General features: G+C 35.4%; 1 protein-coding gene across 13 annotated transcripts in view; it reads left to right on the top strand.

Annotated features, from left to right (window-relative positions):
• Positions 1–25,463, top strand: part of magi2a (membrane associated guanylate kinase, WW and PDZ domain containing 2a) — a 237,516-nt gene that overhangs the window by 141,844 nt on the left and 70,209 nt on the right. For 12 of the 13 annotated variants that reach the window (XM_016673025.1, XM_016673027.1, XM_016673026.1 and 9 more), the window contains 2 exons: positions 2,242–2,452; positions 6,269–6,348. In XM_016673025.1, the coding sequence (XP_016528511.1) occupies positions 2,242–2,452; positions 6,269–6,348 (291 nt within the window). Of the gene's footprint in view, positions 1–247; positions 542–2,241; positions 2,453–6,268; positions 6,349–25,463 lie in introns of those variants that run through there. The other variant, XM_016673035.1, reaches the window with a different exon arrangement.

The following is a 25,463-nucleotide window of genomic DNA, read 5'->3' as shown; positions in this document are numbered from 1 at the left end:
ACTTATCTGAAATCATACAATGACTATTACACAGAACAGGATGTTCTGGCTGTTATCATGATAAACACCGGCTTTAATGGGAGCAGACCTTGAAAGACTTGCTGTTGATTCCCGAGGTTACATCAGCAGATGATACCTGATAGGTTCCCTTGATAGAGACGCACAAACAATTAAACCTTGGCTTATCAGAGCTTTGAGCAACAAAGACGCTCAGACGCTCTCAAACACAGAAAGCCTCCGAGTGCATCCCTGGATCACATGAACGGAGGATCATAAAAGGAGGCATTATGAGTTTTTATTTTTCTTATTTTAAGTCTTAAGCTGCTCTGTGGTCCTGTGACTTTGTAAGGAGGGTTTTGTAACCTGAGGAGTCTGCAGCTTCACAGAGGCAGCACACAAAAATCAGAAGTTCGGGAAGATCAACTGGTGAATCCAATGTTCTGGAGAAAGATCTTAATATTCCCAAAGTGGTTTTTTAGAGCGAGGACTGCTGGTCAAAGGATGAGATTTTGGATTTCTTATCATAATGAACTCAAACAAGGTAAGCTGTTGAATATTTAGATTATGTCTATACATAGATAAATGTATTAATTCTGAACTCCTAAATTCAAACTGTATTTCCCTTTTCCAGAATTTTAGATGTTTTACTCTTAAATCTAAATGTTTAAAAAGTATCTTAAATCATCTTAAAATAAGTAGTTAGTGTTTATAGAGGTTTTATAATCAATCGTGATGTTTTTTAGCTGTGATTTGAGGGATTTTGCTACTTTTATTAGTTCAAAACAACAAATTATATAAGTAGAGAACATTTTCTGCATAAAATCACTGAAGTTAGTTGCTATGTGACTCTCATGGTCTGACAACTTTGGCTTAAAAATATTACATTTTCACAGTAATATAATTTTGACACAGAAATTAACAAAACTATATTATCTTGTTTGCACCAGGGCTGCACAATGTTAGGAAAACATGCAATAATAGAGATGATTGCTACAATGACTGTAGCACTGGTGATAAATAAATTACACAAAAGTGGAAATGTTTTTCTACTTTTGGTTAATAGCAAACAGAAATGACAGATAATGAGTTTATTCAGTCACTTTTATTAAAATGTTGCATGTGGCTGATTGTTTGGAGATTTCTTCCAAATTTTATCACGAAAACTGTTGATGCTGCATTGAACAGCTGTCGCTTTAAAGAACAAAGAGCATGAACTAGTTGTTGATGTGAAAATGAGACTTTAATATTACCAGAATAAAGTCGTGATATTAGGAGAATTAAGTAATAACTCTATAAAAACTATTACACAAAGTGTAATATTATACAAAATCTGCAGAATGTGCCAGTGTTTTTTATCCAATGGATCGATTAATCGTCAGAATATCCGATTAATCGATAACTAAAAGAATCATTATTTGACGCTGCAAAAAAATTCCCACTGATCTGCCAAAAACTAGCTGGGTTTGAGTTGAAAATCAAATTTGTCAGGTTGGAAATGACTTATAAACTGTGGAAACTTTCTGTAATCTCAAGGAAAACTTGCGATATGCGGCTGTGATGCAAATTTTGCTCTAAATGATGCCGATGACTCTGAAAGCAGGGAGATAAACGAATGCAGGAGAAGAGGAAATATTCTTGACTGAAGCTCAGTACCTTCCGCCTGTGGGCATGTTGGGTGTGAAGCTTTCCTGCTGCTGCTCTCGGCTCAGTAGCAGCCGTGTGTGTCTGTAGATGGACAGTGTGGTCTGACCAGCACAGCTGAAGGGGAATCAATAGAGCACAGCGGTCTCTGTGATCTGAGCAGTTCACTAACTCTCACTTTCCCTCCCATAGATTATCTCTCAATCCCTTCGCTTTCATTTGTTCCCCTCACTCCGCTCTCCTCCTCCAGATCTCCTCTGGGAAAGAGACACTTGGCATCTCTTCCCATTTTTCTTCCTGTGACACTTTCACACAGCACCACAACTCAAAGTAGAGCATCTCTGCCTGCTTCTGTCTCAATCTTTACTGTCTCCTCTCCTTTATTCATCTTTCTGTCTCGTTAACCTCCCTGCCGTTCCCCTGAGTCACTGCCTCCTATCCCTTTCCAATCCCTCGTTCCTATATTTATGCCTCAATCCGTCACTTCTCTGGGGTTTTTTCGCCTTTCCTGTCTTGTCTTTCACTCTCCTGTCCTCACCTCTTGTCCTTTCCGTCTGAGAATGTCGAACCTGACTCTGCCTTACCTTGTTGTCACCTCAGAGTCGAGCGAGCACGAAGACAAGAGCACAGATGCTTCAGGGGACGTCGGACCTCAGAGTAACCCGGCAGAGGCCCCGGCAGAGGTTCCCCAGGAGGACGGCCAGTCCCCGAAGACGGTGGTCCCCAAACCAGAGGAGAACGACGAGCTAGGACCGCTGCCTGACAACTGGGAGATGGCTTACACCGAGAAAGGAGAAGTCTACTTCATCGAGTGAGTAGAAACTAATCAGACGCAGGTGGAGAAATTGCTCAAACACTGTGCTTAACGTGCAAATAAACTCACAAAAATGCAGTCTAGTAAAAGTAAAAACATTTTTACTTGAGTGAAAGTAAGTCCTTGCTTTTAAAAAAATACTTATTGTGCAAAGTTCACATTTTGAACTATTTTGCACTCCATTTTACACACTTTTGTTCTTCCATTTGGATCTTAACTGCTTCTAAAAACAGCTTTAAAAATACAGCCAGACATTTTCTGGCAGTAAGTTGGCATTTTTTTCGGTGTCTAGAAAATGAGTCATTTCAAAAACCTCCGTAATTTAAAGTCACAAATAAGCAGACTCTACCCCGTTACCTAGCAACCCCAGCGGAATTCCATCCGTTACTTAGCAACCCCTGCGGCATTCCGCCCGTTACCTAGCAACCCAAGCAGAGTTCCAGCATGTTTGCTTGGATTTAAAGTGACAAAACCCCATAAGAAATAATAAAACTATGAAAAACTTTGATATGTTCAATATTTACCTTATCTGCTGTTTGTCTTTCTGTGCTTTCTGAGAAAGTAATATCTAAAAATTAGAAACTCATCAGTGTATTTAATTTAAAGGGATGCTACCAATGCATTGCATGGAAGCTTTACTCAGAGATTTATCCACTACATGATGATTAATACTTTTTAAATGTTGCCTCCATTAATGTTAAGAACAAAGGGGCAAAAAAAATTTAGTGAAAAAGGATTTTTTTAAATAGAAAATTTTACCCAACTCACTAAATTTGATTAAATTTAAAAGTGGATTTTTTGCCCTTTTTTTTCTCAATGGAAAATTATTCTGCAATTATTCAGGATTTATGTATTTTAAAACTTTTTGCACATCTTTACCATTAGTTTGGATAAACTCTGACCAACTTTAACAAAATAAAGTGACAAATTGTAACAATTTGTCTCATTTTTAGAATGTATTTTCCACCAAATACAGTTTTTGTAGACTCTGTACACTTGGCTTCTTTTTTTCCTGCTTAATCTCTTAATGATCCAATGTTTACCTTTTTATTGCATGCTACACTCTACTCTAGCTAAAATGCTTGCTCTGAGACAAAATAAATGGGTGCATGGTGCTTTAATAAGGATTTAAAAGTCCCCAGAAATCCAGTCTTCTTCTGAACTATGCTGTAAAAAGCTCATTGCAGTTGTTAGTGCTTTACAGCTGCAGTAAAACTGTAGGTGAGTCTTTATTCTGCAAGAATAATGGAGTTGTCGTGTGCTTTTGGATTGGTGTGAAGGGAATTCAGCGTGTATTTAGAGACTGGTTCTTATGCACGCACTAATAAAGTTCAAGCAGACATAATTTTTGCTACATGACTGAGTCATTTCTTGACTGGATCCTTCAAACTAGCTTGAAATGTGTGTTCAGCAGCCATACATGACGACTTTCTGTCTTCATTAACAACAGCAGCAAACTTTTAATCCCTCCCCCCCACTGGAGATGACTTCTTGTGGCCCACATCCACCGAGGACATTACCCAATTAATTTGCTTTGCCCCCCGAAGTGGCAGCTTGCTAATCGCTGTTGCCAAGACGTTGCTTATCTGCGATTGGCCGCCACATGAGATCAGTTTATTTATCTACAGGCCTGAAAGTGAAGCAGCTGCAGAGAAGAGCTGACAAAGTTAAGGTTAAAAACAGCGATGGTGATTTAAAGCAGCAAAGATTGAGTGGGGGGACGAGGAAGTGATGCAGGCTGACTATAAATATCAATTGATGACAAGAGTAGAAAGGGAAATGAGTCATTGAAGAAAGAGGAGGACAGATGGAGAAGAATCAAACAGGAAATAAAACAAGCTCACCTGGAAGAGCATCCCACCTTGGCTCCATGCTGAAGGTGGAGCTTCATTTATCTCCTTTAAAGTGCGTCCAGCTTCCACTTTGTCTTCTATTTTTAGCTCTGGGGAAGCCAGCGTCAGTTTCATCCATCAGTCCAGTTCAGTAGAGGACAGAGAAGTGGAACTAAAACTGAGATACTCAAATATTTTTTCCTTAAAATACAATTTAATGACTCACGACCACATGCTATTCCCCCAAGCTACTTCTGTGCCTCTCAGCACATGTGGGTTTCACACATTTACTGGTTTTTGCTGGAAAATTAACAGCGTGTTCCAAGATGAACAAGTGTGTATTATTGCAAATCATAAACACTTTGATACAGCTCTGATATCTCAGTGTTGGTATTTCTAAATAAAAACCACATTGAGCTCATAAAAGCTTCCATTATTAGTGACATTTGAAGGGGAACTGTTATGTAAAAAATCACATTTTGCACTTTTTTATACTTTCATTTGGGTCTCAAATGTTTCTAAAAAAAATCCACCCAGACATTTTTTTGGGCAGTAATTTGATGTTTTTTGGTGTCTTTAAACGAATCATTTCAAGAAACTTCGGAATGTAAAGAAACAAATAAGCAGACACTGACCCGTTACCTAGCAACCCCAGTGGAATTCCGCCCGTTACCTAGCAACCCCAAGTGGAGCTCCAGCATGTTTGGTAAGCTGGTTTTACCACTGTAGGCGCTGTACAATGGCTGTTGGACGAGTGGAAGTGCTTTGTTGTTGACTTACTATCCAGAAACCACTTGCTGCAGTCTTGTTGATTGTGCAGAAGGCTTCACTTCTGCTTTTCAAAGATGTACGATTGTATAATTGCAGATTTGTTGGCATCCATTTTCACATGCGGGTGAAAAGGTTGAGTCAATGTTGAACTGAGCTGACTAAAATCTAATTATCTAAGAAAAAAATATTTTTTACAGTCCATAGATTTAGCTTAACCTGTTCACGGAAGCATAAAGGGTCACATTTACAGCTTTTTCATTCCAAATAAGGTGCTAAAATAATTAATAACACTTCATTTTATAAACATTTTAGCTGATGTATTATTACCTAACACAAAGCCTCTTTGAGCCTGCAGTGTATCATATGTCTTTAAGACCAATATATTCTCCACAAGAACAAAGAAATGTGTTCTTTTACTCAAGGTTTGAAGGATAAAAACATCCTTTGTGGACAGGACATTTAATCTCTCACTACAACTGAAGTGCAGAACTCCTGGGTCTCTTCCACTTCGGTGTTTGACAGCTTAGTGACTGCAGCCACTTGAAATCTCCGACATATGATGCATTTGTTTCTCAGACACTACACAAAAAAGAGGTTTTACCAAGATAATGTATCAAGAACAAGCTAAGCTGTTCTTCCAGCAATGAGAGAGACGATGATTTAAAACACCAAAACAAAAAAGTTACTTGTTCAACTGGCGGATTATTTCACTTCTTCGTGATTTTTGCTGGTGGTAACGTCTGGTTGTTGATCATGTGTCTCGTGATGTGAAAAAAGTGTTTCCATTGCAGTTTTGCTCAATAAACCACATTTTTCAATAGCAATCGTCATGTTTCCATTAAGCAAATTTACTTTCAAAATTTCAAATTGTGCTATTATACAGTCAGTGTAAATGCAGCTACTAGCTAACCTGAGTCCAGTTTGCTTATTTAGCCTCTGGAAAATGTTTCCTAATCATTCTATCGATCTATCTGCCCATCTGTCGCTTCTTCTACCCTCTTCCTCTGCCTCCTAATGAGCGACAGTACGCTAATTAAAAATAATGATTCCTCTTCAGTTCCCGTTGAGTGTTTTTAACTTTTCGGAGGCGCACGTTCCTCTCTGAAGAGCCGAGTTAGGAGTCCACCAGCCTCGCCTCTTTGTTGGAAGCCTCCTCTCTCTCAGCGCCGACCGCAGTCCCGCTCACTCGCTCTCTGGTTTGTCTCTGCAGCCACAACACGAAGACGACGTCGTGGCTCGACCCGAGGCTCGCCAAGAAGGCAAAGCCGCCGGAGGAATGCAAAGAGGATGGTGAGTGCTGCATGTCCACCACTTCTCGCACTCATCGATATCGGCTGCATTTATTTCACTAAATTAAACCGCTCGGCGTGATAAGAAGCAGCAGCTTTGACGTTTATAAATCATTTTTAAATGTTGGATTGTTGCTTTCTTGTATGCAATTAATGTACTGATAACGTCAGCGGTTGAAGCGGCGTCCAGGTCACAAAGACTTCTTTATCCTGGAACCGAGGGAGAGCTGAAGTGTCGCTTAGCCGCCCACACTCTCCAACGGAAAAGAACGGAGGAATATCAATGCAGCAGAAATTAGAGAAAAACAAATAAAACACACAAGCGCTGTCATCTTCATGAGAGTTTTTTATTAACTTGTGAACGAGAAAGAATTAAATGGATTTGAATCGATCAATATTGTCTTAAAAATGGCCCTTGAAAAGAAAGTTTATAATATATTACATGTTGTTGTTTTTCTACATGTTGTTGAGATTCAGTGGATTATCTTTCAGTTTATCACAGAAATACTTTTGCAGCTGCACGAATTTCCGACTTTTCCTCCAACATGAAAGATGGAAGAGATAAAAATCTCCAAGATGATGAAATGACACGGAAACAAAGACGGAGACACCAATGAGGAATTAGTCCAAATGTGATCGAGTCTTTTTATCTGCAGCACTTCCGACCCAATTTTCACACTCAAGACGCTCATATACTGAAGATATTACTGATGTTTGAGAGAACTGCTTTTGATCAGACCACGTGTTTTATCAGCTTAGATTTTCCCATGTGAAAGAAATGAATCTAAAGTCTTAAAAGACTCTTCCACACATCTGTAGTTATTTTATGTGTATTTTGCACAAATAATACTCAAGATATTTAAGAAAAAACTGTAAAATCACAAAATTCTTGAACTTTGGCAAAAACAGTAGATGTAATTTTAAATGTCATGGTTTAAAAGTTGCAATTAATTATATTTTTAATCCTGATTTGGAAGCATCACCACTTTTTAGTCAAAAGTGACCCACTGAAAAAAGGAAACAAGTGATTCAACTTTAAAAAAAAAAATTGAGTTTATCCAAATAAATGCATTAAGTTTATTATGTTGTCATGACAAACAGACGTAAATAAATTAAATTTTATTACATTTAACAAATTAATTTTGAACTCCATTGTGTTTTTTCAGTGTAGTAGCTGGTTACATTTATTTGAGCAACTTTTTTCGGGAAAAAAAATTACTACACTGTAATTTTAAATTTTCCTTGAGTAATATGTAGCTTCAAACTTGAGTAACTAAATACTTTGTTAGCAAGCTAAATGTTTTAAGCTAGCTAAAATGCAGCTTCAAACTAAATCTTTAGTTAGCAAGCTAAATATTCAGATTGAAAGGAATATTTAACAACAGATTGAAGTTAAATAATTAGCTTAACAAAATATTTATAGATTAAAATATTACTCCATAAATTTGTGGAGCTAAATATTTGCTTACAAACTGAAAATGTTGCTTAGAACTAAATATTTAGTTTTCAAAGTAAATATTTAGTTTTCTAGTTACTTAGCTTATGTTTTTAGTGAGCTAAATATGTAGCTTCAAACTTAATCTTTAGTTAGCAAGCTAAATATTCAGATTGAAGTTATATATTTAGCTTTCTAGCTAAATGTTAGCAAACCAAATATTTCGCAAGCTAAATATTTAGCTTCAAACTAAATATTTAAATTGTAGCTAAATATTTGGCTTGCTAACTCAGTAATAGCAAACAAGTCAAATATTTAACTTCACTCTAACTAATTAGCTAAAAGCTAAACATTTAGCTTCTAGCTAAATATTTAGCTTGCTAACTACAAGCTAAACTGAATACTTAGCTTATTCATCTTGCTAACTAAATGTTTAATTTGGAACTTTGTCATAGATAAATTAATGAATAACATGGTAAAAAATGAACCCCAGCTGAGATTATTGCTGTTAGTTTTAGACTGTAATAAAAAAAAATCCCCCCATTAATTAGTCATTTAATGAGCGGCAGGTGTGAACTTGAGAAAGCTGAATTCTGTGGCAAGTTTATTAAAATTAGCTTAGATAAATTTACTACATGTTACAATATTTCACACATTCTTTATTTTCAGTTGAATTGTACAAAATAATCTTCAAAACAGAAGTAAAACAAGATGCTTTACCAGGGTCACATTTTCCCATAACACACCTTTAATATCCTCTCTATTTCTCTACAATGTTACATAATAAGCCAAAAGCCTGCACAGCCTGTGGCACCAGCCACCCCTGGGAGCTTAGCTCAGTTTTGGATAAAAAAGCTACCTCTGTAAGTTTAGTATTGATTGGTGGGAAGGTGTGAGTGTGTGTGCCTGCAGGTGTGAGTGTGTGTGTGCAGCTATGCACCGATGAGCACTAAGAGGATCGCAGGGTGGAGTCTCTGGGGTGTGACGAGCCAACAGGCTGAAAGCAGGAGAGTGAAACTGCATAAAATGACTTTTTATGGCAAAGATGTGCAGCAGTGAATACAGAGAAGTCGACTTTTATCTGACTTCTTTTATCAGAAAGGTCGAAGTAATATGATGAGCCTGATCCGTTTGATTTCATTCCAATTGAGAGATTCATCCTTTAGCATCTCAGTTTATAAGGATTATAAAACACCTGCAATTCACTTTAAATTGGACTCTAGTTGGGTTCTTTTCACTGAAAAAATTATTTAAACCAATTAAATTCCTCTGTTTTATGATGAGCTAAATTTTTTACATAGTCATATCTTTGCTTTTACTCGCTTTTTGTTTTTTGTTTTTCTTTGTTTTCCTCTATTTAGCTGTTATTTTAGCAACTAAGTAGCCAATGCTGAGAAAGAATGTCTAAACCAACGTTTTCTTCCAAGGAAGTTAGACATTTGTCTTGTTCAGTAGTTTTTATGTCTTCTGAAGGTTTTGATTTCATTTGCAGTCCAGTCCTTCACTACAACAGCATAACATATCCTGCTGGGTTTTTAGGAGCATCCAGGTCACTTCCCCGGAGTTTTTAATGTATCATTATGCAGGAGAATCCACAGTCTTGGTAACGGTCAACCTTTGAAAATGTATACGATTTGCTGTCACTCAAAATGTTTGGCAGGTTTTTTTGTTACAATTTTGGGTATATTTGTTTTATATTTATCATTTGGAAGTATCTCTGTTACAAAGTTGAATTTCAGACAATCTTAAAGTGGAACTAAAAGCGTAACTCTGATAAATTTTAAAAATTCCACAAAAAGTGGGCGGAGCCTAATAAAATTGGGGGCGTGGTCAAGTGTGGGGCTGTACTCCCAACTCGGAGTACTTTTGCTATCTTAGTGACTTTGTTGCGATATTTAGCAGCTTTTAAGACTTTTCTGGCAATTTATTTTTTATTTTCAAAAACAACAAATCTACATTGCAAAAACAAAAAAATCTAAGTGTTTTTGTCTAGTTTCTAGTTAATCTTTTGTACACTTGAAAGAAGACACAACTAACTTATATATAGAATTTAGGAGCTTTTTAAAGCATATAATTCCTTAATACTGATTTAAAAAGTACTAGATGCACTCGCAGATTATTTCGCTTGTAGCAAAACATTTTTTCCATGTTATTAGTGAAATAATTTACCAATGGAACTTGTACTTTTTCATCAATATAAAGGAATTATCTACTCAAGACAAGCACCTATATTTTGCTGAAAAGTTACTTTGTGCGTCTGAGTGAGATGTTTTTACATTTAGGAAAATTCAACTGCAGTAGCCACCCCTCAACCAGAAGAGGGCAGCTCAAAGACGGTTTTAGGCTAAATATTGCATAATTAAACAAGTTTATACAAAAATGTCACATTTTGCTCAGTAACAAAATATAACTCCAAATTTATACAACTGACTGCAACAAAAAGCTTATTTGCAGGTTTTGTTTGAGTTCATGGAGTTCCACAGAGGCGTGTCCTTGGTCCCATTTCATTTCTGCCTTATTGGTTTTCTATATATCATCTTTTCATTTATTTATTTGACAGAGACAAGCTCAATAATGGACACAAGTAAAAGATGAAGATTTCAATATGTGACAGTTGGCATTAGAGCTAATCCTTTAACATATCTCCTGTAAATACTATGCTGATGATATTATACTTCTTACTACTTTTAAAATGAGGCGTATTCAATGTTAATCATACAGGAATTTCTGAAATGTGAAGTGTTTCCTTGAATGAGTCTACACCTGCAAAAACTGCCGTTTTATATGTTAAAACATCAAAATTTAAATAAACTCCAGTTGGTAAATCACATTTAAAGTCATGTCGTCTTCCATACATGTACCTACTTTCTGATTTTTAGTGTGTCTGAATGAAAAAACGCTTTTTTGGGTTCTTAAATTAATATCCACCTTTAAACACAACAGAGATTAATTGAGCTGTTTGGAGCTTCACATTTTTTTAGTAGATGAAGGTAAGCTCTGATATCACCTGCCAGATGAAAGTCTGTGCAGTGAAAATTATAATGTTCTGTATCTCACATGAACTGCAGCACCTGAAGTAAACGTTGTCACCTTTGGTTTAGAGAACAACTTGTTCTCTCTCATGTTTGAAGTCAGCTGCGACCCAAACACCAGATCCTGTCAAAACGCTGAGCGATGACGTACGACGGGTTTATTTGTTTCAAAGCAGCATCTTCTCCAGTGAAGGCAGAGCGCTGATATCACAGGCGCCTTTTAGTTGCATAACTCACTATATAAATCCCTTTCAGCCTCTCTGCCTTTATGTTTTCTCACCTCCTCTTTCTACCTCCAGATCTATCTTTGTCCTCTCCACGCCTCCCGTCTCTTTTTTTTTTGTTTTGGAAGTAAAGAAGTAGGACAGACTCTTTAATTTCCTTTTTTTCTCTTTCTGTTATAGCAAATATTTGTTGGCTGGGTGAGAGGAAACGGAGGAACTGCTTGTTTCTTTTTCTCCTAATGTAAGTAAACATTGGGAGAAAGTATTTTATGTTACAGCCACAAACTCTGCTGTGTGTTTTAACTGGAATATACGTGATAAGACTAATGGAAAGTGCTGCTTTATTACACAAGGGGTGACCAAAGTGTGGCCTGCGGGCCATCGGCGGCTCATTATAGTATTTCTATGCGGCCTCTGAACATAATGGTTGATTTAGATGCAGGCGTTTAACTTTTATTTAGAGTAACGTGATTACAGATTAAAGTCTTACAATAGAAAATATTCTCTATAATGTGCATTAGCCTCATTCTGTAGGATTTTATGTTCATTTTATTGGATTTCTTGTATTTATTCTGTGAATTTAACACTTAATTTCTAGTGTCTGAAATTGTTCTTGAGGCAAACGGAACAATTTTATGGAAGAGAAAAAGTTAAATTGTATAAATTTTAGACTGGCCACTAAAGAAAAGCATAATCTTGACTTTTTTCCAAAATTCAAACTTTAATGTCAGAGTTTTTGTTTTTTTTTTTCCTCAGAATTCTTTTTTTAAATTCAGAATTTTCTTCTTTCACAGAATTCTGATTTTTTTTCTCAGAAAATCAGAGAAATTCTTTGACTTTCACAGTCATAAAGAAGCTCAAACATTCTGGCACATATTTCTAAACTGGCACCTCAAAATCAACAATGACTTAAAAATAATTTAAACAATTTTAAGAAGTACTGACTGAATGCAGACGTAGCTTTTTATTATTGTTTTAACTGATTGCTAATAACTTTTTAAAATCCTTTCTGGAACAACCAGCCCTTTAAGATCATTCTTGGTCTTGATGTGACCCAAAAAGAAAATTAGTTTGTTGTAGAATAACAAACTGGAGTTTGAATAAAGCGAACAAAACAACAGCTGATGTTCATGCATCCTTAGATTCTCTAAATTTCTCTAATTTTTTCTGGTTAAAACTGAGTCATTCATTCCCACTGTTGCCACATGCTTGCTGAAAGTTTCTGATTTGATTCAATCAGCTGAGAAAAAGTTGAAAGTTTTATGAATTAAAGACTGAATTTCATTCTGTTTTTAAAGCTAAGATGAAATTCATGTAAAAGAAAAATCAGGATTTGATTAAACCCTTAGGAATGTAAATAAAATTTTCCAAGCCACTGCAGGAAGGTGAGTTCCAGCTGATAAATAATCTGTCAGATTGTTTATCCTGGTTCCTGCAGACGGTTCAGCGGAGTGAATGAACACTGACAGGGAGCGGGATTATAACTCCGGTGATGCTCAGGTTTGAAGGATGTTAATCGTATTACAGAGCTCCTTTGTCTTCCGCTTCCACGAATCCCCCGCAGACATCGCGCGTCTGCATATAGAGCGGCTTGTAATTACATTCTGATCATGTGAGGGGAGAAGTTATTAACCGTCTCACACCGACAAACGTTGGGCTCACACTTTCTTCTTCTTTGTTCTCTCCTGGGGAAACAGCAAAGCTTGCGTTAAACCCATTTTTCTATCTCTTCTCTGAACTGCAGTGGGTCTATTTCCCTTTAACACATGCATCTTTGGCTGCAAGTCACGATTATTTTAGTATTTGATTTTTTAATCGATAAGTTAGATGATTAATCGATTAATCGTATAAAAAATGTACACATTCTGCAGATTTTTCATTTTATAAACCAATAATTCGATAAACATTTTACTGCCTAAACTGCGACAACAAATCATTCCTTTAGTGAACTGTTGGTCAGTTGTAGATTGAGAACTTTTTGCATCAATCAATCAATAATTGGACGGCAAAACCTGCTTAATTTAACATTATTATTATTATTACTATTTTTAGATAAAGGTTATTTTTTTAAATCCTAAATTCAAATTGTACAAATATTTTTTATATAGTTTTGGTTCTGTGTGTTCTTTCAGAATATTGCCTTTTTTACTAAATTAGTTGATCGTTTCAATAATCAACTGATTAATCATGATTAATCGTTTCAACCTTAAACTAAATCAAAAGATGCAAATACATTTGGGTTAGGCTTTTTAAACTAAGATTTTTTTAAATTAATTTATTTTATTTTTTTGCCTAAAACACAAAAATAAAACTTTTTTTTGGTAGATGGTTCGTCATTCACCAAAGGAATGACACAACAGTGTTTTCATTAACCGATTAATTGAATAGCTTAGAAGTTTTGGTTTCATTACTGTTTTGTGTGTTTCAGCAAATGGCCTTTTTCTGGTCTGTATACTCCAGTTAACGATTAATCAATTACAAAATTAGTTGACGAGTATTGCAGTTGGTCATGATTAATCACGATTAATCGTTTTAGCCACACTCCGTATGTCCAGAAATGTTAAAGTTTCACTTTTGCAGCGTTTCCTAATTTTTCAACATGTCTGTCGCTTCTTAAAAATGAAAATTCATCCCTCAGATTGATTTTTAATAGACTTGAGATTGATGCGTCCAGGCAAATCTCCATCTCTTCTACCAACTCAGACTTTTCTCTGCCGACTCTGATAGATTTCTCGGTCGTCTCTCCTTTTTTACGCTGGAAGTTTTTTAGGGGACACAGCGTGTGTGCGCGCAGTCCTACAGGTGAGTTATTATAGACATAGAGACGCGGCGCCCTCCTTCACCTTGAGGCTCCTGCGTCAGTCGGTTCGGAGCGGCGTAGAGGGGAGGTGCGGCGTTGCTGTCTGCGACATGATTGATGCGTGTATTTTGAGAGCATCCCCAACAGAGCATGCCTGGGGCCTGGAGATTGGAGCAGGAATCCGTGTGTGTGTGTGTGTGTGTGTGTGTGCGTGTGTGTGTGTGTGTATGAAATTAGCTGTCAGTGCTACTTCATACCAGTCAGTTTTCTTTCTTTTGGCTTAACCGTGTTATTAAAATTTCAATAAATGTTTAAATCACTACAAAGTTTTGCAGCTGTTTTCAACCTCCTGCTTTTAAACATTTCATAATAACATCGACTTTTCTGGGTTTTAGTTGTCGCCTTCAGCAAAAGCCAAAAAATTAAAGAATATGTTGCCTTCTGGAATTACATTCATGCCTGATCATGGACATTAAAAATTGAACTTTTTTTTCATTATAATTTCCTCATGTATCTAAGCTAACATTACACATTTCCTTATTTTTTGTTTTTAAAACAGGACCTTTATTTTTAAATTTAGAGGTTTTATCTCTAAATGGCTGTTTGGGGTATAAAAATGACAGTTTTGCATGTTTGTAATAAGTCATAAAAGAAATTTTTAAAATATTGTGAGCATGTTTTGGTACATTTTTCATTTCAACATTTTTAGAAATACCACAAATCAGGAAAGCAGGAATTGACGAATGTCTCAAGTTAGTTTAAAATTCATGCATGGAAAACTCTCCTTTAACAGGAAGAAACCTCCAGCAGAACCAGAACCGAAATAGCCTGAATACATGTAGAATACACAATAAATTAAAATAATCCACATTTGATGGTAAAATAAAGCTTAAGCAATATTTTAATAGTGAACATCTACAAATTTAATGACTCAAAATGAAAGAAAATCTGAGGGTAAATATTCCTCTTTTGGCATTTAAAAAGGCATTTAAGGGTTAATTTAGTTCTGATGTGGTGATAAAGTATTTTATGTTTTTCGGGATATTTGTAAGTCGTTGAAGCAGTTGGTTTGAATTTTGTGTCTTAAGGAACACCATCATGTCTTGTTTGTTATGTTTGTAAATTATTTTTATTGTAATATTTGTTTGTGGTGTTGTGCACTGCAAAAACACAAAATCTTACCAAGTATTCTTGGTCCAGTTTCTGGTCCAATTCGCTTAGCTTTCTTGAAATAAGACAAAACTAACTCAAAATTAACTTTTCAACAAGATATAGGGGTTTCTTTTAAGTCACTAACTCCTTAATAAAAGTTTTAGTTCTTCTGGCTGATTGTTTCACTTTTAACAAGACATTTTTCCCGTGTTATAAGTGAAACAATAAGTACTTTCACTCTCAATTTAAAGGAATTATCAACTTAAGACAAGCTGAAAAGTAAATTGTACTTTGTTTTTTCTTATTTAAAGATATTTGTACTATAAATTAGACCAAAATACTTGGTAAGGTTTTGTGTTTTTACAGTGTAGCTGCATTATTGAATAAGCTTTGTGCAATTCAAAGCCAAAACAGCCCATCATACTGCCACCACCATGCTTTAAAGTTGATTTCTGATAAGATTAACTTGATTATTGTTTAATAGCTCAATATTTTTCCGTCTGTGATGTTAAAACTCTAAATTTTATGTCAGTACTGCATAAAATGACTGAGATTGTTTAAATACATATAACTTGATTAATCTGAAATTTATTCTCTGAATAATACTCAAATACAATGTTTTAATCATTTAATCAATATTTAATCATTTAATCAATATTTAATCACTATAGTGACATATCACTTAAAGTCCTTAAAGAGACAAAAATCAAAGGTGTTAGTAAAGTAACAGGGTGAAAGTTTTCATGGATTCAGAGCTGTGACTCAGTTCAGTTCATCTCTTTATGCGCCTGGAACATCGAGATAAACTCGAAGCTTAGAAAAACAAAATCTGTTTTTCTTCTTTTGTTCTTAATCTGCCACCTGACACGCTTTCAGTCGGAAATCTGTGAGTCGTTCCGGCGCCGTGAGTACGACGATGCTGATTTCCCAGAATGCCTTGCAGGAAAAACAAAGCTGTGAACACAAGTCACATCCGACAGAATCACAACAACTTTAACATTTCTTTGACTCTTTTCACATTTTCGCCACATTTAATCACCTTGGCTGTGAGGAAAGATGCCGTTTCCATGGGAACCGGATTTTAACACACTTTTTCTGCTCCTGTTTTATTTTTATTTATTTTATTTTTTTTTTACAAACGCTACTTGACAAATTGTTGGTTTATGAGTTTGTCCAACTGAATGACTTGAGAGCAAAAGGTCACTTTTTTGTTCACAAAGAATTTCTGATGAATTTATTAGCATCAAAGATTTTGTTGTGGATCAACGATTTTCTCATAAACCACATATTTTCTTACAAATATCTAAAGATTACATTTTATGGAAAAAGATTAAGGCCAAACAAAAAATAAAATTCTGATGTTTTTTTTTTTCAAAATCCTGACTTTTTTCTCAGAATTTTGAATTTAATTTCAGAATTTTTATTTCTTTTTCTCAGAATTCCAACCTTTCTTTGAATTTAGATTTTTTTTCCTAAGAATTTTGATTTTTCTCCTAAAATGTGACTTTAACATCACAATTCTGACTTTGTGCTCAAATTGCTGACTTTAATTTCATAATTTAGATTTTTTTTCCCACTCATAATTCAGTTTTTTCCTCAGAATTTTGACTTTAAATTCCAAATTCTGACTTTAATTTCAGAATTTGTATTTTTTTTCTCAGAATTCTGACTTTTTTGTTTTTTTGATTTTAAATTCCAAATTCTAGCTTTAATCTCAATATCTTACTTTAATTTCAGATTGTATTTTATTTTCTCAGAATTCTGGCTGTCATCTCAGAATTTGAACTCTTTTTAAATTAGATTTTTTTCCCTCAGAATCCAAATTGTTTTAATTATTTATTAACCATCAGGCAAATCTTGTCTTACAACTTAAGTCTATGAAACAGTGTGGATAAAGTGAAGCTTTCCAAATCCTGTAACAAGGAAGAAACAGTTTTGTGAATATTTTCATACACTAACAACATAATTGAAAAATCTTTGGTTATGTATTTGGATTTTGACATCATATGGCACAGAATTATAATTTAAAGTCAAAATTCTGAGAAAATAAAGTCAGAATCCGGCTTTTGAATAGTTAAAATCTGTCAATATTTGACATTTCTGCTCTTTTCTGGTGACTGAATGATCCACTAATTGACTTTTCTGTTGTCCAGATGTGAAAAGTTGGAAAATCTTCGGTTAGACCAAAATAGGATGACTTACTCGCATATTCCAGCATATTGGAAACACAAAACAGAACACAGAGGGCCATTTATTGGAAACCAAGCTAGAGTTTTGGTCCTGCTCTGTTAATGCATTACTACATTTCTTGGCCGATTATCCCCAGGTTTCCAAACGGAGGCAGAATAAATCAGCAGCTGCAGCGCCTGCTGCGTTTCGGTGCTTTTTAAACCACCTCTTTATTCTCAGCCCTGTTCACCCCTTCAGTCAAGCTGAAGGTGTTAAATTGGCGGCAGGTGATGTTTTCTCTGCCGGGTCATTTTCATCCGTCAGCAAACTCAGTGAGGTTCAGAGAAAATCACATCTGACAGGGCCGCAGAGCGTCGCTCAAAGCGCTCAGCATCTCTTTTTACTCTGTTTTTGATTATAACCGACAGGCTTTCATCTCAAAATATGAAGAATTTCCTCATTTATTTGTTCTCCAGTTCCTTAAACTACAAGTAATTATTATCTTAGCCTACAATGATTCACTTCAGAGTGATATCTTCATCTTACATGTGATGGTATCTCATCCTAAAGCCTTAAATGTTACTTATTGCTCTTCCTTAAACAGGTTTATGGCCTATACAAAACATATTCTTTACATTTTTCCATAAAATCATTCTTAGATAATGAGATTTTAGTCTGTTCAGTTCGATATTTACTTAACGTTTACACTCACACGTAAAAACAGATGCACAATTATGCAGCCATACATCTGTGAAAAGCACAAGTGGAACCTCCTGCACAACCAACAAGAATGCAACAAGTGGTTTCTGAATAGTAAGTCAGCAACAAAACACATTTTTTCTTTTTCTATTTTTTTCTTTCCAGCATCTATTGTACAGTGGTAAAACCAGCTGACCAAACATGTTGGAGCTCTGCTTGGTTGCTAGGTAACGGAGCATTGCCCGTAGTATGTAACTCAATTGGCAGGTTTTTGAAACGGCTTATTTTCGAGACACCAAGAGTCTTTTAAGCACTTGGGCTGTTTTTAGAAACAGAATAGAAGCATAAGAACATTTAAAATGTGAATTTTGCCTCATAAGTTCCGTGTAAACGCTTCTAAAACAGAAATTACCTGTGAATAATTGTAAAATAAAATAGTATATCTTTGTACAAACACCAGGCTTTCATCATCTTGAGGACGGCAGCAGGCTAATTCCCAAAAGATCAGGCGAAATTAATTTCTCTCTGTAGTATCTGCAGATAATACCCTTAATTTATCCAGTGAGATGTACACAGCTGCAGTTCTTATCACCAGATTAATTTTGTTGGATGAAATGTATCACATTTTTTTAATTTTAACTCAGTGCTGTTTGTTGTTCACACTAAGGCACCTGAATTATTCCCAGCTCTTTATGTTAAAAGCAATCAGCTGAAAAAATTAGGATGATGTTGTTAAAACTCCACAGGAAAGACAAAGACATAAAAACTAAATTACATGAATCTAAGTCAACCATCGCCAACCTGACCTCTGTTACTGAAAAATAAAACTCTAATGAAAACATTTAAATAAATGGACCTGCAGAAAGGAAAAGGCAGGAATGAAAATACAAAAATGAAAAGTGTAAATCTGATATTTTAACAAGATAAAATAAAGATTACCTGCAGCAAACGATAGAAGTAAAACCTGCATAAAAATGCCTTTATAATAAAAAATAAAATATGTTTTTAAGAAAAATAAAGTCTTTAAGAGTGGAAAAACGTAAAGTCAGCAGAAGATCCCATTAAAATGATACGTAATACACTGCAAAAACACAAAATCTTACCAAGTGGTTTTAGTCGAGTTTCCAGTGTAAATATCTTAGTTTTCTCTTTTTTTCTACTAAACTAACTTACTGGTAACTTTCAGCAAGAACAGAGCTTATTTTAAGTCAATAATTCCTAAATATTGATTAAAAAAATACTAGTTCCACTGGTAGATTTCACTTACAACATGGGTGTCCAAAAGTGTGGTGCGTGGACCATTCATGGCCCCTTCACTGATTTTGTGCGGCCCCATACTATAATTAAAAAATGACACAGATTTGGCCCGTAGATGCAGATAAATTGTTACAAATATAATTTTCCTACACAGGAAAACGTAAAATAAAACAAAGTATTTGTGTTCTTATAGCCAGGTTCTAACAGAAGGTAAAATTAAGTTTATCCAGAAAGTTTTACTGAAATCTACTTTTTTGACTCAAATTCCATTATTAATTTAAATAAATTTGTTCAATCGAGCCCAATAGTAACTGAAAACTTTTTCAATACAGCAAAGTATTAAATTTCTGCCAAAAAGACTCAGAAATTTTCTAGAAAAATAAGAAAATTTGCTAGAAAAAAAAAATTAGTTTAATAGAAATTTTCTTCATAAACATTTGGAAATTTCTGAATTTCAAATGATTGAAAATTTTTCTAGAAAATTTCAGAGTTTGCCAGAAAATTTCTGAGATTAAACACAAAATTTCTGAGTTTTGGGTGGAAAATTTCTCCTTTTATTCTATCTACAATGACCCTAAAACACAATCATAAAAATCACTTTCGAGTTTTGGATATTTTTTTTTCTTCACATTTTTCACTTATGAGTGAAATAATCTGCCAGTAGAACTTGTATTTTTACATCTATATTTAAGGAATTGTTGACTTAAAACAAGCTCCTTTATCTTGCTGTAATTACTTGTAAGTTAGTTTTGTTTTATTTTATGTCTTCTAAGATATTTGCACTAGAAAGTAGATGAAAATACTTGGTAGATTTTGTGTTTTTGCAGTGTTCAGAGCTCAACTGACTAGATTTTTGCCTCTGTTGGCAAGAATAATTTCCCTCTGATCCGTCCAGAGTAAAGTTCTTCTCCTGCATGAATTGAATCAAAGGTGCACCAAGCAGCGAGATGTGACTCGAATTTTGGTGACTAAGGAAAGGTCTGCAGGCGGTGAAAATGTTTCAGTTCAGCGTCTTTGCTTTTCAAAGCTGCAAGAAATGAAGAAAGACCCCACAGACTCTGAAGGCTCTGTGGTTTGTCACACTCGAGTCCAAATTAGGAAAAGGAGAATAAAAACCTTTTGAGCATGTAGCTCAACTTCAAAGACGGTTTCTCTCGGAGTCGATTTATTACGGGAAATATGAAGGAAAGATTGAGGAGGAGAGGATGGTGTGACGCCTCCTAGTGGCAGGAAGACGTCTGTAGGTTGAACGTTTTAACTTGACTAGAAATTTTCCACAGGGACCATCTTAAAAATTACTTCAAATTCTGGTTTTAAACATAATTTCATTCAAAAATATTGTCCTTAAAGTTGTTAGCACAATGCTAACTGAAAGAAAACACTGTAATGTCCTCAAACATGTTAAAATGAGACAAACCTTCTGAATAATTAACCAATTTCACTACTGAAACAATAAATACACTTTTTATTTCCTCTCATGTTAAATATTTTCACTAAAATGGTTAAAGGTGCTTCAGTCTTGGTTTTTTATTCTCTGTAACCTGAAAAAGAAAACTGGTTCTAAGAACTGAAACATTTGGAGTATTATTAGTATAAAGAATTATAATTCATAATAATGAAGAAAACTCTGAGCATCCTCACTATGAAAAAACACAAAATCTTACCAAGTAAACTTTGGTTTAGTTGCTAGTCCAAATAAATTAGTTCACTTGAAGTAAGATAAAACTAACATAAAAGCAACTTTTCAGTGAGATATAGCAGCTTGGGGTAAATAAACAATTTCTTAATAATGGTGAAAAAGTTGGCAGTTCCACATGTGACATTTTTTCCATAACTTAAACAATCTGCCTGTGAAACTATTAGTTTTTTTTTATCAATATTTAGGATTTATTGATTTAAAAAAGTTGAAAAGTTACTTATTTCCGGTGTACACTAGAAAATAGACCAAAAATACTTAAGATTTTTGATTTTTTGCATAGAATTTTCTGCAATTAATTAGATTTTTTATATTTATGTGTTACTCCTTATTAAAGCGAGCCAATACATTTCTTGCCCTGTATTGTCTTATTTTATCCGGTTTTAATATGACTAGATTCATATAGTTTAACTTGTTTGACTAAGGAAATAATACATTTATGTTCTAGAAATCCATCTTTATACCCCTTATCCTGGTAAATATTAATTTATTCAAGCCATATTGGACTAAAAACCTTAGCAGATTTTACTCTTTCATTTATTTATTGATTCTATTCATAAGTTTATTCACTTTTTTGTTGAGTTTCAGATTCTTGTTAACCCATTCCTACAATTTAGCAGATCTTGTGAACTTTAATCAACGTTTTTAAACATTTACCATCACTTTTCTGCCTCCTTCTCCCTTTCAGCACTCCCAAATTGTACCCAATTATTTTAGCGGCTTATTAAAACAAACATATCAAAGAAGTGAGAATAGAAATCAAGTCGTAGCAAAACGCAGACTCTTTAACGGCCGTGTCGTGCCTCTCTGCTGCTGAAATTCGAGCCATTTGTGGCTCCCTGCTGTTTCCTGTGGACGTTTGGATGGATAAGCGTTTCATTAGAAAGCCGCTGAACTGCTTGACGTCCCTTTGATCTGCTGCACTCGTGTGTGTCCCACATGTGAATGATATTGTGTGGAAGGACTCCCATAATCTGTATGCATGTGCACATGTACGTTGCAGCCTGTAAACGGTGAAAACAGTTATTAATGTTTAATAACTGGAGATGAGTGAATAAAATAGTGAAAAATCCTAGTGGTTTTTGACTAACTGTGGGTTATTCAGGGGGCTCAGGTAGTTAAAAGGTCTTTTTCTGCTTTTTTTTTTTTGTCATTATCCCGATCAAACTTACTTTACTTATCGAATTTGGTCAGATGCTTTTAATTAATTACCTATTGGTGTCATTTTTACACCACCTGAGTTGTACTTGGTCACTGTGTCTTTGTCACTATGTGTATAAAACCATTTAAGATCCTGAAATAAAACCACTAATTATTTTTGGTTAATGTTTTAAGCTTCATTAAAAATTCCGCTAAACTGCTGTTGACCCATTTGTTTGGTGTTTCTGAAACATTTTAAAAAAACAATCTTGAGGGGATTGTTAATCATTTGTGTAATTTGGTCTGTATGCAGTTGTATGATGGTCATTTCTAAATATATTTAATTCTTCCGTTGATTTTTGACATTTAAAGCAAGTTTGTCGTCTCCCAAACTTTGAAAACTCATGAATTTTCATGTTCTGAATCACATATTGAACCTTAAAGGGAACCTCTGATGCTTAAAACAAAACAAAAAAAACCTAGCCATTTTTTGCTAACAAGTTAATGTATTTTATTGTTTGTAAAAATGATCCATTTCAAAAACTTCTGGAATGTAAAGCCACACATCAGCAAGTTCTGCTAGCTCGTTACCTAGCAACCCCAGCATAATTCCGCCCGTTACCTAGCAACCCAATCTGAGCTCCAGCAGTTTTGACCAACTGGTTCTTTAAGTTGAAATTAAAAAGTAATTTATTGATCCCAAAGAGAAATTAAATGTAGTTGTAACTCAAATTCATTAAGGACATATTGTAGATCAGTGTTTCTCAACCTTTTTGGGCCAGCGCCCAAAAAGGTTGAGGGGCGGTCCTTACCGCCCCCCACCAAAGAATTTGAAGGCTACTTTGTACTGACTATTATTTTATTATTAAAGTTACTATCACTATTGTAGATCTTTTGATTTTTATGCTTGTTTCTGTATTTATCATCAAAAATAATTTCCCAGAGAACAAAAAAGCCATGAGAACAGAAATTATTTTTACAGGTGTCTACAAAAAAATGCAATGAAATTTCAAGTTAAAATCGGTAGGCCTAACAGCAGCCAATCAGAGTGGAAAAATATTCTTGTTCTGTGCCATTTTCTAGTTGTTTAATATTCCACAAAGTGAGCAGATAAGATGTACAACAATGCCAGTTTAAACTTTGAACTATTTGCAAACCGACTGAGCTCTGCAGCATTAAAACATGGATAGAACTGTAACTACATTAATCATAGCTCTTCTTCTCTTCAGTGTTTCTGTCGGTTTCTGGTGGTGCAGCTCTGTGCTGCCTTCAGAAGAATGGGAGATCAGAGTATCATCCATAAAATGTCACCCACATGGCACGCTCACCATCAGTAATCTTCACTCATCACCTGCTGCGCCGCCGAATCATCATATGTTTCACACCATGTATTCATTTTTCACTGTTTAGCGTCGGATTCTCGGTTTTTATGCCATAATTCACATCTAGTTCGTCGCTCCGTTTTATGTCCCGCTTCTCCTGTTTCAGAGTTTTGCGCAATGTGCGCGTCGTTTTTTGTTTTTTTAACTCCCTATGGCGTATTGATGGGGAAAAGGCAGACTGACATAAACCTTTTAAAACAACTGAAACATTTTCTGCATTCTGATTATTGAAATTTAAAAGTGCTGTGGTACCGTTGTTCTATCACACCAGTTTCATACCGGACCACTTACAGCACCGGCGTTATCGCTATAAAATGAACGCTCTCCATCGATCTATCACCATGGAGGGATTTCTTTATTTAAATGGGTTCATTTTTCAGAGGGATACAAAGTGATGGTATCGTGATTTTAGTAATTACATGTTTATAAGAGCGATTTTCTGTTGTCCTTCCATGGAAGCGGGCAGCTTTCAAACGGAAATAAAACACTTTTTAATATAAGTTGCTGCTTTGACATGATCACAGAACTGGCAAAAATATGTACAAAAATACCAGACAAAGTGAATCACAGCAACGTCATCAGCCGGTGTAACGCTGAACTGATGCGGTGAAGCTACTAGTAGCAGGAACGGAGCTGCGCCAAGAAGCTACAAATACTGAAGAGAAGGAGAGCTGCCATCGATGCAGTTGCAGCCAAGCATGTTTTAATGTTACGAAATACAGTTTTACCAAGTTGCTCAAAGTCTAAACGGGTATTGTTGTGCATTTAATGTGTAAAGTTTACCTTCGACCAAACGCCCCCCAAAGGAATCCCAGTGCCCCCCTTTTGTAAAAAATTCCGCCAGCGCCCCCTGCCGTCCTCTGAAGCCTTCCTAGATAGCTGACTCTTTTCTACACGTTGTGATTGCTGTCGCTTGGAGGAAGTGTTGTGGAACAGTGGTGATCATGTTGAATTTGGATGCTCAGCCTGTCTGTAGCTGCATTTACACTGAGCTTGTTGCTGTTGCTAGGCATCGTGGAAACCAAATTCATTCGAGTTGTCACTTGTCTTAGAAGTCTCCTGTCATCAGATGCTCGGCGTAAAATATGAATAACCAAGACATGCAGGAAAAAGATGCTACGGATAACAGATGGCTTTCCCATAGTTGGTCACATTGGGTTCCGGTTTGTAGCTTTCAAAGTCCAGTGTTTGAACAAATGTCATGATGATGGTGATTTTTGTCAATATGTTAATCAACTTTTCTTTTAAAAGTGGCTTTTGTCAAAGGGAAGTGCAAATCTAACGGCTTTCATGCACAGTTCATAGCTGCAACCCGTTTCAGTCGTGGAGTTCATTAACTTTTCTGCAGAAGCTGTAAATATTCTCCAGTTTATGCCTTGGGGATTTAACACCCTCAGGTTTTGTGCCTGTCCAAAAAGAAACTCTTGTGACTCTTTTCGAAGTTCCCCCATCAAAACACAAGATTTGCAACCCAGAGGAGATGCAGGACATAAATAATTTATGGGTTTAAATTCAGCCACCGTCAATATTAGGAGCGTTTTCTGTTTAGAGATGCATCTGATGAACAGCATAAAAGAGCCACTGGCCTCTTTAAATCAATGAATGCAACATGTTGAGGCTCTATTTTTATTATTATTGATCTTCACAGTCCCAATCCATGAATAATTGGTGTACATTTTGTATTTTCAAGAAACTATTTTGAAATATGAGAAATTACTTGGTTGTATTAGAAATGGATCAGCCTTATTTATTGAAACATCAACCTGATGGAGGACAGGGTGTCAGTGGTCCTTAAATTCATGTACAAAAGAAATGAAGCCATTTAAATGTCTTAAATTAATTTCAATAAATGTAAGTTGACCTTAGACATTAACCACAGGTCTTAAGACTATTTAATCTCATATATATAATGTAACTTATTTTCTGTCAAGGAAAAGTTTGAGTCACAAGCAGACATTCCTTTCTGTGATTCGAGATGGTTGACTATCTGCTAATATACCATTGCTAGCTAGCTGACATCGAGGCTACCACTAACTATCTGCTAATATACCATTGCTAGCTAGCTGACATTCGAGGCTACCACTAACTATCTGCTAATATACCATTGCTAGCTAGCTGACATTCGAGGCT

This window comes from Poecilia formosa, unplaced genomic scaffold, assembly GCF_000485575.1.
Source record: "Poecilia formosa unplaced genomic scaffold, Poecilia_formosa-5.1.2 Scaffold69, whole genome shotgun sequence".
In the NCBI taxonomy this organism is placed as follows: domain Eukaryota; kingdom Metazoa; phylum Chordata; class Actinopteri; order Cyprinodontiformes; family Poeciliidae; genus Poecilia; species Poecilia formosa.
This window is presented reverse-complemented; position numbering and strand designations above follow the sequence as displayed.